This window comes from Rhinatrema bivittatum, chromosome 3, assembly GCF_901001135.1.
Source record: "Rhinatrema bivittatum chromosome 3, aRhiBiv1.1, whole genome shotgun sequence".
NCBI classification, from domain to species: Eukaryota; Metazoa; Chordata; class Amphibia; order Gymnophiona; family Rhinatrematidae; genus Rhinatrema; species Rhinatrema bivittatum.
Genome location: NC_042617.1, coordinates 342,305,358 through 342,317,089, shown reverse-complemented (window position 1 = coordinate 342,317,089; position 11,732 = coordinate 342,305,358). Strand labels below are relative to the sequence as shown.

At 43.6% G+C, this 11,732-nt stretch overlaps 1 protein-coding gene across 1 annotated transcript in view; it reads right to left on the bottom strand.

The window, feature by feature from the left end:
- Positions 1-300: 300 nt before the first annotated feature.
- Positions 301-11,732, bottom strand: part of COQ3 (coenzyme Q3, methyltransferase) — a 43,773-nt gene continuing 32,341 nt past the window's right edge. The window contains exons 6-7 of the mRNA XM_029595384.1: positions 10,325-10,484; positions 301-721 (exon numbers count right to left, since the gene is read on the bottom strand). Of these exons, the coding sequence (XP_029451244.1) occupies positions 525-721; positions 10,325-10,484 (357 nt within the window). The 3' untranslated portion in view covers positions 301-524. The remainder of the gene's footprint in view (positions 722-10,324; positions 10,485-11,732) is intronic.

Genomic DNA, 11,732 nt, shown 5'->3' with positions numbered 1-11,732 from the left:
ATTGTACTCTGGGGAAAAACATCTCACTGAAAACATAAAAGAATACTTTTAGGGCCTTAGTGGCTGAGCAGCTGTTGGATTTTCCCCCATTCTCAAACCTGCTCAAGCTAGATCTCTGCCAAATGTTCTGAGAATGAGCCTCATTTATTCTCAGACTACTGGCTTGCTTGGCATCCCAAGCTGTAAAGGCACTGCAGCAAATCTGCTCCGCGACTGACACAATAGTGCTATTTTCATACCACACCAAGATGTAGAAACTAAATTTGAAGATTAACGTGACAGGGTCTTGCTTGCTTGAAATCTTGACCATTACTTCACCTTTATTTTGAAGGCTTTTTCCTAACTCTGGACATACATATACACAAGTGACGCTGATAAATACTTTTCACTGTGCAGCAGTATTCCATTTCACAGCAAACTATTGGACTGGCAACAGCCTACATGCTAGGTCCAAGTTGTTTTAGGCCATTCTTAATCTACAGGAGTTGATCTTCTTGATGCAGTTTTTACCCCCTCCATAAACCTCAAAGAGCAGAGCTGGTGCTGTCCTCAGCTTGCTCCTGCTTCCGTTCTGCTGCGGGCTCTGTGGAAGCGGGCTCCTCAGGCTGAATGGTCTTCACTGCATGCATTGCATAGTTAAGGCTAGTGTTCTCCATCCAACTCCATGAGCGACAGAATGGATTGTATAACATCCCGCTGAGTGTTTCTACTACAAACCCATCTAAAAAGAAGAAAATCCAGAAGTTATTCGGTATGTTAACCTGCTATGTGAAAGAACAGTCTACATTAGATTTTTTTTTCCCGCTAACACACTGAAAATATTTACTGATATTTATCAAATTCTTGTATTAAAAAAATACAAGATGGCCCAATAACGTGCATCTGAGATGCGTATGCCTGTCCAGCAAGAGGCTGAAGTACTAGCGGGCACAAGGTGTCAGTATAATGATTTAAACAAAGGCTGAATATCAGCAGTGGCCACAGGGCAACAGGTAAGAAGCCAGTCCTGTGGCCAGGCAAGGAGTCACTCATTACCTATGAAATGTGCATGCCGACTAAGTTTCCTATATGTGATGCTGTCTCTCTTATGCAGTAAACTCCCATCAGCCTGAAAGCTCCATGCTGAACACACAAGCACAGCAAACAGCAAAAGATAATTTGTGCTACTGCTTTTTGCCACCCCCTGAAACCTTTTGGCTGGCAAAGAAAAGCCTGAACAATGGGCTGCAGGGGGAGGGGAGACTTCCTGCTTGGGCTTCTCACTCAGATCCAGTTTGACAGTGGAGAGGAGCTGGGAGAGGAACCAGGAGCAGATGAGAATTGGGTGTGGGGGCTGGAAAAGGAGAACACGGGCTATGAGAGGAGAGGAAAAGGGGCTAATAGAAGAGATAAGTTGAAAGAAGGGTTGTGGGAGAAGACAGAATTATGAAGGAGACATGAGAGATGAAGGAAAGGAAGAGGCAGGAGGTGATGAGACTAGAAAAAGTTAAGAAGCAGTGGTGGCGGGGAAAAAGAGGAAAGACCAGCTGTAAATAGAGAGATACATGCATGGTGGACAGAACAGACAGAAGGAGCAGAAGACAGGACAAAACATTTTGAAAGAGGTGGTTATGAGGTGGCACAGAAGAATCTAAGAAGGCCAAGGGTAAATAGAGACAGGCTAGAAATCAAATTATAAACAGAATAGTTGGAAAATTATTGATGTTAGGGTGAAGATTTCTGTGCTAGCTAGCTGGGCTCCCGGGGTGAGGAAAGGCTGTTGTTGATTTTTAAGAACATAAGAACATAAGAAATTGCCATGCTGGGTCAGACCAAGGGTCCATCAAGCCCAGCATCCTGTTTCCAACAGAGACCAAACCAGGCCACAAGAACCTGGCAAGTACCCAAACACCTAGAAGATCCCATGCTACTGATGCAATTAATAGCAGTGGCTATTCCCTAAGTAAACTTGATTAATAGCAGTTAATGGACTTCTCTTCCAAGAACTTATCCAAACCTTTTTTGAACCCAGCTACACTAACTGCACTAACCACATCCTCTGGCAACAAATTCCAGAGATTTATTGTGCGTTGAGTGAAAAAGAATTTTCTCCGATTAGTCTTAAATGTGCTACTTGCTAACTTCATGGAATGCCCCCTAGTCCTTCTATTATTTTTCTGCAGTTTGGGGGGCACTGGGCTAAATAAGGTATTTTTATGCAAGGATGGCAGAAGAGAAATGTTGTGCTGAAAATTTCCTTCTTAAAAAAATTATACCCTTCTCATGGTATTCTTTGTCCTTTTCCTCAAAAGCATCTTGCTGCATTCCCCTCCTCTCAAGACATCTAGCCAGGTGTTCCTACCCTATCTTCTGGGCTCTCACTCAAATCTCTTCCCACTGTTATCTTGTGCTGCTGCATTCTTTCCTCCTGCTGGCATGCACTGATCCTAATTACTGCACTTTTACAAGAGACAGACAGGAAAGTTTCCTAAGTGAGCCTCTCTGCCTGCACTGGAAGCTCTTTTAACACATTTCAAAGCATATACAGAAAGCAAGCTCCATGCACAGGTCAAAATGCCACACTGCAACACGGCCTAGAGTCACAGCCCCTGGTTTCCTGCAGCAGCTCAAGGGTAGATTCTGTAGAAAAGTATCTGAAATTCTGTGGCAATTATGTGGCATACTTGCATATTGAATAATGTATATTTTTATTTTATTTTAAATAAAGTAATTTTCTGACATCTCTCGTTGTCCAGTTTGGGTTTTTTTGGGGGGAGGAGAGGGGGATCCTCTTACTCACAACCCACCACTCCGAACCTCTCACTCTCCACCTTCCACCCCCCCGATGCCCTCAGAGGCCCCACACCCCTTGGGATTCATTCACTCACTCTTTCCCCCCTGATTGTACTTGGCTGTAGGACAGCAGCAGTGCAGTGCTTTGAACCACAATCTCCTCTGCTTCCTGGGGCTGCTGTTCCGCTTCGAACCACTTGGGACCCCATAGTGCTCTGCGGCTCAAAGCGCATCAGTCCAGCTCTGGAAGTAGACGATGACATTCTAGAGAGGGAAAGTTCCTAGAAAAAATAAACGACTGCTTCATGGAGCAATTGATTCAAGAACCAACAAGAGGGGAAACTATTTTAGACCAAGTCCTTAGGAGGAGCACATGAATCAGAGCGAGAGGTAACAGTGGTGGGAAAATGGTTGGGAAAAAATTGAAAGGGTCAACTAAAAAGGTTAAGAGTTTAGATCAAGCAAGGACGTTACTTAAAAATATCATCTGGGAAACCCAGACCAGATGTATTCCAAGCATTAGAAAAGGTGGAAGAAGTCTAAACGACTATTGGCATAGTTAAACGGTGAGGTGAGAGAGACTATATCTTCTAAAAGAACATCTTTTAAGATACGGAAGAGAGATCCAAATGAAGAAAACAGGAAACCGCATAAGCACTGGTGAGTTAGATAGATAAGGAAGGCAAAGACAGAATCTGAAAAGAAGCTTGCTATGGAAGCAAAAACTCACAAAAACTTTTTCAAGTACATTTGAGGTTAAAAGCCTATGAGGGAGTCACAGTTGGACCATTAGATGATCAAGGGGTAAAAGCAGCACTTAGGGATGACAAAGCCATAGCAGAGAGAGTAAATAAATTCTTTGCTTCAGTATTCACCGAGAAAGATGTGAGAGAGATATCCATGCCAGAAATGATATTCAAAGGTAATGATTCTGCATGACAAACAAATCTCAGTAGATCTGGAAGATGTACTAGGGCAAATTGACAAACTAAAGAGTAGCAAATCACCTGGACCAGATAGTATATATCCCAGAGTGCTACAAGACTAAGAAATGAAATTGCAGACTTGCTATTGGAAATTTGTAAACTATCATTAACATCGTCTATGATACCTGAAGACTGGAGGATTGCCAATGTAATGCCAATTTTTAAAAAGAGATTCAAGGGTGATCCAGGAAACTACAGACCAATGAATCTGATGTCCGTGCCAGGCAAAATGGTAGAAGCTATTATAAAGAACAAAACTGCTGAACATATAGATAAGCATACTTTAATGGGACAAAGCCAACATGGATTTAGCCAAAGAAAATCTTGTCTCACCAATTTGCTTCACTTTTTTGAGGGCGTAAACAAACATGTGGATAAAGGTGAGCCAGTTGATACAATATGTCTGGATTTTCAGAAAGCATTTGACAATGTCCTTCTTAGGAAATTAAAATGTTACGGGATAGGGGATAGTGTCCCATTGTGGACTGCCAACTGGTTAAAAGCTAGAAAAGAGACAGTAGGGGTAAATGGTCAGTTTTCCCAATGGAGAAAGTTGAATAGTGAACTGCTCCAGGGATCTGTTCTGGGACCACTGCTTTTTAAAATATTTATAAATGACCTTGAAATGGGAACAAGGGAAGTGATCAAATTTGCCAGTAAGACAAAATTATTCAAAATTGAGAACTTGCAAGAGGACTTGCAAAACTGGGACACTGGGCATGCAAATGGCAAATAAAATTTAATGTGGACAAGTGCAAACTGATGCACTTAGGGAAGAGTAATCCAAAGTATAGCTACAAAATGCAAGGTTCCACATTAGGCGCCACCATTCAGGAAAAGATTTAGGCATCATCGTTGATATGTTGAAATAGTCTGCTTAAGTGTGCAGCTGCCAAGAAAGCAAACAGAATGCTAGGGATTATTAGGAAAGGAATGGAGAATAAAACAGAGAATATCGTAATGACTCTGTATGCTCCCATGATGCGACCTTATCTTGAGTACCGTATGCAGTTCTGGTCACATCTCTAAAAGAGAGCACTAGATGGCCGGCACCATCTTTAAAAATGGCAGGGCCATCCAGTGCTCCTACTATGTGACAGGAGCCGGCCAATGGCATGGATACCCTGTCACATGGTAAGGGCAAAGGGCCATCGGCGCCATTTTGATTAGTGGCAGCCGACGGCCCTGGAGCGGGAGATCGCTCCCGGTATCCCCACTGGACCACCAGGTACCTGTAAAAAGTTTTTTTTGGGGGGGTCGGGAGGGTGGGGGAAGCTAAGGGATTCGTTTTAAAGGGTCGGGGTGGGTTTAGGGGTTATTTGTGTGTGCCGTTTTTCCCGCCCTCCCCCAAAACGATAAGAAAACCCCCACGAACAATATCATGGGGGTTTCCTATCGTTTTGGGGGAGCCCCCGATTTCTGACGATTTTGAAAATATCGTACGATATTTTCAATCGTCCGAAGCCCGATTCTCATCCCTACTATCCAATATGGGCAGGGAAGTAAACTAATTCAAATGGAACTTTGATATCACCTTCGGCAAAAAGGAAGGAACAGTCCTGAGCTGCACTGCCCCCAGGGTTATCCGTAGAGAAGGCTCATGGCAAGAAAGAGTCTGCAGCTTGGAGATCCCTCACCAAATAGATCACCACCAGGAAAACGGTTTTCAAGGTAAGCAGCCACAAGGAGAGATCACATAGCGGCTGAAAGGTGGAACCCGTAAAAAATCTCAATACCACATTAAGGTCCCAAAGAGGCAAGGGAGGATGTGGATGTTTTACTCCCTTCAAGAACCTAGACACATCTCGATGGGAGGACGAGGCCTACCATTAATCTGCCCCTATAGCATGTGAAAGTTGGCACTTGCACCTTCAGGGTATTTAGGCTCTTAAACAATCCCTTCTGCAGAAATTCCAAAATCAGTGGGATCTCCACTCTGAAAAGATAATAACCTCTCACCCCGCACCAGTTCTCAAATACTCTCTAAACCCTAATATAAGCCAGAGATATAGAAAACGTTCTAGCTGGAAACAATGTGGTTATCACTGCCGGAGAATACCCATGCCTCAGTAGACAAGCTCTCTCAAGGGCCAAACTGTAAGACAGCACAGACCAGGATTTTCATGCATGATCAGCTTTTTATGCAGAATATCCTCCCTGACCAGCAGTCTCACAGGACTGCCCACTAGAAGTCATTGGAGGTTGGCGAACCAGTCTCCATGGCCAATCCAGAGGCGCCAGAACAACACTCTTGGTATGACTCAATTTTCCGAATGAGCCTGCTGATCATCAGCCAGGGAGAGAAAACATAACACCCCACTCCACCGCCATTACTGGGTGGGAGGAGTTGGCAATCTGTTATAAGTCCGCTAGAGAGTTGGCAACCAGTTATGGATCACTCTGCCAAAAGAGAGGAGCTTAACAATTGTAATACTCCTTAGGCGGAGTTAATGATCTGTGGTGGGTTGGCCTCCCACAGAGTGGCAGTCTGATTAATACTGCTCTAGGCTGGAGTATGGAGACAAACACAGATAGTTCTTTATTAGACAGGAAGTAGAACCACCAGAGGTGGCAGTAGTGAGCTGATGTGCCTGGCAGGGCTGAAGTCCCTCAGATACTGGAGTTGCAGTCTCTGGGTTGCTGAGCTGTAGAGAGAGACTATAGGTAGTGAGTAGACAGGGTATTCTGGATACATAACCAGTAGTAGATGATACACTCACAATTGTAGATATCTGTAATGGCTTCTATGCAACAGAGAGTCTTCAGTATTCAGGAGCAGGAGCCGTAGGCAGGTACTGGTTCCTATATGCAGTCTGGAATGAGAACTCACAATATCTGTGTATGAGATGGCTTCTGGAATAGAAGAGAATCTTTGGAGAGTTTTAGGAACATGGGCCCTTGTGGAGCGAGTATCTGTTCCTATCTGCAATCTGAAATAGTAGTGTACCAGATATAGATATGCGATAGCTTCTGAGATAGAAGAGAGTTGAGAAGGGTTTTAGGAACATGAGCCCTCGTGGAGTGAGTACCGGTTCCTATCTGTAATAGAACTCACAGTGTTCATGTCTGCGATCGCTTCCAGGTAGTAAGGAGTCTTCTGAGCATTCAGGGACATAGGCCCTAGAGGGGCGAGTACCAGATCCCGTCTTAGCAATCTGTAATCAAGAAGAGAGAACGGGGCCCCCGAGGAGCGGGTACCCTTTGGTAAGTTTGTGCAGGCAGAGCAGCAGAGAAAGAATTCCCCTTGCTAACACGATTCGTAGTTGCAAGCAAAGACCTTTTAAGTTGGAAGCGGATGACGTCACTACGGGGGGATGCCCCCGAGGTTCGCGCCCTTGCCGGTACAAACTCTGGCCAAGTTGGATGCCAAGTGGGAAGATCTATGATGCATCCACTCTTTGCAGGACTGCTTAGCCTCCATTGGACAATGTTTCAGAAAGGTCTATAACCCCTGGAAAAACTCCATCCAGGGAAAGAAGGCTGAACCTATACCGAGACACTCAGGACTGAATATAGCACTCTCCGAGCCCTCCCCTTGGGAACAAGGGAGAGGGGAACAAAACTGTCCATTGCTTTGCCTCCTGCACCCCCTCTCCGAGTCCTCCATCGGTAAGGGGATGCCCCAATGGCAGCAAAATCCTTGTGAGGCAAATTGCCATAAGCCTTCAGACAGCGCTGGCATAGGCAAAGCGAGAGCGACAACTTGTCGCACAAATAGAAAGGCACTTAGTCTTTTTAGTCCCTGGCGCCATTATCCATCATGAAAAGGCTACTCGCCTATCCACGCAGTCTTCTGCACACATACCAAAGTGCACGTAGATGTACCCACACAATTATGTGCTCATGTCTAGGCTACAAGCTTCTGCGCCGACTCTAGGCTTCGGCCCCATTGTGCATACACAAGCGCATGCATGAGCACACATAAAAATGCCCATTGCAGCCTAACTGCATGTAACAGCGACCTAGTTGCACTCCATGTGACCAACCGATAGTACCTGCGATGCAGGGCCTAGGAGCAAATGCTGTCCTAACTGCCAACCCGCGCTGCCAAAACGCTGCTCGCCTCCACTCTCTGCTAACTCATCAGAGGTGTGTGTGTGTGGGGGGGGGGGGGGGGGGGGGGGGGGGGGGGAGGGAGATTAGTATTGAGGGGGAGAAAATGACCCGGTAGGGAAAGGGGATCCCTATCACCTTCCCTCCTTTCTTTTACCTGAGCTCAGCTCTCCCCGGCTGAAAACACTATCAAGCCAGTGGCTATGGGAGGGGGGCACAAGCCTTCACCCCGAGCTCCTCCTCCTTGTCCTCTGACGATTTTTTTTTTTTTTAAAGAGCCTAAACCTGGCCAGGCATTGAGGTTCAACTGCTCAACCAAGGGAGGGATCAGCCTGGTTTCACCTCAGGAACTCAACCTCTTCTCTTCTTTTTTTTTTTTTTTTCCCTAACATGGGCAATCCCGCTAGAGAGACATGTGTCCACCATCTGCTGGAACCAGAGATACTGGCAGGCTGATGTCGGGGCAGAGCTATACGTCAGTGACATCAGTTTTCTCTGTTTCCATCTGCTGGTAGAAGTGGATAAACCATTGGTGAAGAATGGCCTTCCTGAGTGCAGAGGAATGGTATTTTTGAACAATGTCCACACCTGATTTAAACTCTTTACTTTTGCAGCTGCACCTTTTTGTATTTTCTAACAATTTTCCTCATTTTCTTTTGACAGTTAAATGTTACTGCAGTAGATTTATTTAATCTCCTTTCTTCAAGTCATTAACTCAAATTTGATCACATTATGATTACTGTTGCCAAGTAATCCTCTCACACCAAAGCCTGCTTTCCATTACAAATTAGGTGTAAAATGGCTCCTCTTTTGTTGGTTTCCAGAACAACTTCTCCATGAAGCAGTCATTTATTCATCTAGAAACTTTACCTCCCTAGCATTGGGAGGGGAATGCAGAGAGAGGTGTTCTTGCCATGCTTCCTCTCTCATTCCCATCCCTCTTCACCCCGTCCTCTCTTCTTTCTTCACCCCATCCAAGCTGCCCTTTCATTCCACATACCAATACACATACACACCCCCCGTTCATCCTCCTCTACCTTCTCTTTCATACAGCCCCTGACCCCTTATAACCCACCCAGCCCTCTCCTTCACACATCTCTATCCCCCAGCCACTTTCACATATCTCCCAAGTCTCTCTCACAACCCCTCTCACATATACCACCCCCAGCTTCTATCCTTGGCTCTTCTAAAATACCCCCTGCCCCTTCCCTCATTTTGCTGGGCTAGCAAGAGAGAGGAGAGCAGCAGCAGAAGCAGCAGCAGCACCACCCTGGGACATATCACCTTCCTCTACCACCTTGGGTCCAATTGCAGTTCAAGCAGTAGTCGGGCCCTGGCACAGAGGACAACGACATAATCTGATGACTGTATAGGCCAGTACCCCAAATTTCAAGCAGCGGAACCCAACCATTTGTTTCCCGCTCCAGCCCCTCCCCCACCAGGCAGCATGCAAGGAACAGGAGGAGAAGAGTGAGCCTGGAACAGACCGTGCACAATCCAAAGCAAAAATGAATCCTATGTTCCATAATCTGGCCCTTCTTGTCCTATTGTCTACATGGAACAAGATGAGGGGAGAGGAAGCAAGAGTGGACACGGTGACAAAGAATAATTCAGTTTTTTGTCTGCATATTGCAATTTGTGAACCTTTATTTTGTATTTGGTGAGAGTCTGTGTTCTGTTATGTGTGACTGAGGTGAAGAATTCTACTAGGTGCAGTTTCTGTGTAGGGATCTGTCGCATTCCAGATGGTTCTGGTTTCCCCAATAGGAGGTGTATTGATGTTTGAAGGCCTGGTAGAATATTTGCACTTTTGTCTTTTCATACAGAGGTGTTTCAGTTCTGGGAGTTTTTGTATGGCATTGAGTGCTGTTTTGATATGACAGGTTTGCTGTATAGGCTGTGAGTGATATTTTTTTGCAGGGTTTTGTATTACTTTGCAAAGTGACTGTAACGGAGAGACTTTGTACCATTGTTACTAAAACAACAATTTGAATTATTTTTCTATGGAGTGCAATAAGGGGAAACATCTCAATTCAGCCTTTTCACAGAATACCTTCAACTAATGCAGTATGAATTTAATTAATACTTTTTTGGGGGGAGGGGTTTGCAGCCTAACCCCAAAAATCACAGATGAAACATTCAGACATGATTTCTGAAACATATTTGTATTATGTATATTTACAGTGTCTTGTAAAAGTATTCACATCACTGTATATTTGTCACATTCTGTTGTCTAAAAAATACAAATCAAAATGCATTAAAGTAGGAGCATGTTTCACTGATCCATACAACATACACCACACTTTCATTGTAAAAGAATAGTTACAGAAATATTCCAAAAATATTTATGAATAAAAATAAAAAAAAAATAAAATAAAATAAACGTTCAGGTAGACAAAATGGTGCAGTTTAGGGCAATAAAGCATACTGTTTTTTCTCAATCTGACTTTCCCAGCCAATATATGTAAAGGAACAAACCCTAAAACATTTCCCATCTGCCGTTTGACACTTACTTGATTCTAAGAGGCGCTCAAGTTCTTCAGGCAAAACAAACTTCTCCCAGTCATGAATGCCGGCTGGTACAATTCCCATTATTCTCTCAGCCACTACAATTCCCAAAGCATAGGACATCATGGTTTTGCTGATTGTGGTAATAAAGAGTGAGCCACCAGGCTAACATGAAGAGGGAAATGTTATCGTTAGAGAATCTAATATGTTAAAAAAAAAAAAAAAAAAGCAAATAAATGAACATACCCAGGCAGTCTTGCTACGAAACACCAGTTCAGAAATAGTCCCTAAAGACTAGGGCCCCACCAAGTGCATAAATTATCTACCAAATGACTTGGGGAAACCGGTCCATTGGATGGGAACAAAAGTGGAAAACATTTGAAATTAAGATGATTAACATAGAAACATAGAAGTGACGGCAGAAAAGGACCTCATGGCCCATCCAGTCTGCCCAGCAAGCTCCCATAGTTATATTTCCCATACTTAACAGTAATTCAGACCGCCAAGGTCAGTGCTCTTGTTGGTTACTGAGTCCAATTTCCTTCCCCCCCGCCCTGCCATTGAAGCAGAGAGAAATATTGGAGTTGCATCAAAGTGTAGTATGAGGCTTTTTGTTTAAGGATAGTAACCGCTCATCAAGCAAGTTACCCCCGTGTTCTTGTAATTGAACCGTGTAATTGAACCCAAACCTACTGTTTGGGTTCAATTACCTTAACCCTCCCCCGCAATTGAAGCAGAGAGCAATATTGGAGTCGTATCAGAAGTGTAGTATTGTGCTTTTTGGTTAAGGGTAATAACCACCACATCAAGCAAGTTACCCCCATGCTTATTTGTTTTCCCAGACCTTGAAACAAATGCAAAAGGACAAGGATTTTGGCTCTCACCCATTATCACATATATGCCTTTTCAACTGTAAAAAGTTTTACCGTTCATAACCTCTGGCATTCTCACATCCCTTCCCTTGAGTTGCATCAGCATATGCAAACAGCCTAAGACCTAGATGAATGTAATATTTAAACCTAGTGTAACTGCGCTGTTTCTTCACTAACATGATGGAGACAGAATAACTCTTGAAAGCTCGTCACATATGTATTAAGTTAGTACAATAAAAAGGTATCATCTACAGCTTGTTGACTCTTCATTCTAGTTTCATAAAAATGAATTAATTGCTCTGTCACACACACAAGTAACAAGTTAAGAATTTTTTTGAATTTTATTTTGTTTTATTTTTTAGCATATTGTATTTTTATTTGATTTTATGTTTAACTTTATTGTGGATTATTTTTATACTGTATCATTTTTAAGATTATTTAATTTATTTATGTAAACCGTTGTCATTTGGAGAGCACCATCACGGTATATAAAATCAATCAATCAATCAATAAATAAACAAACACAAAAGTTGAGTTGCCT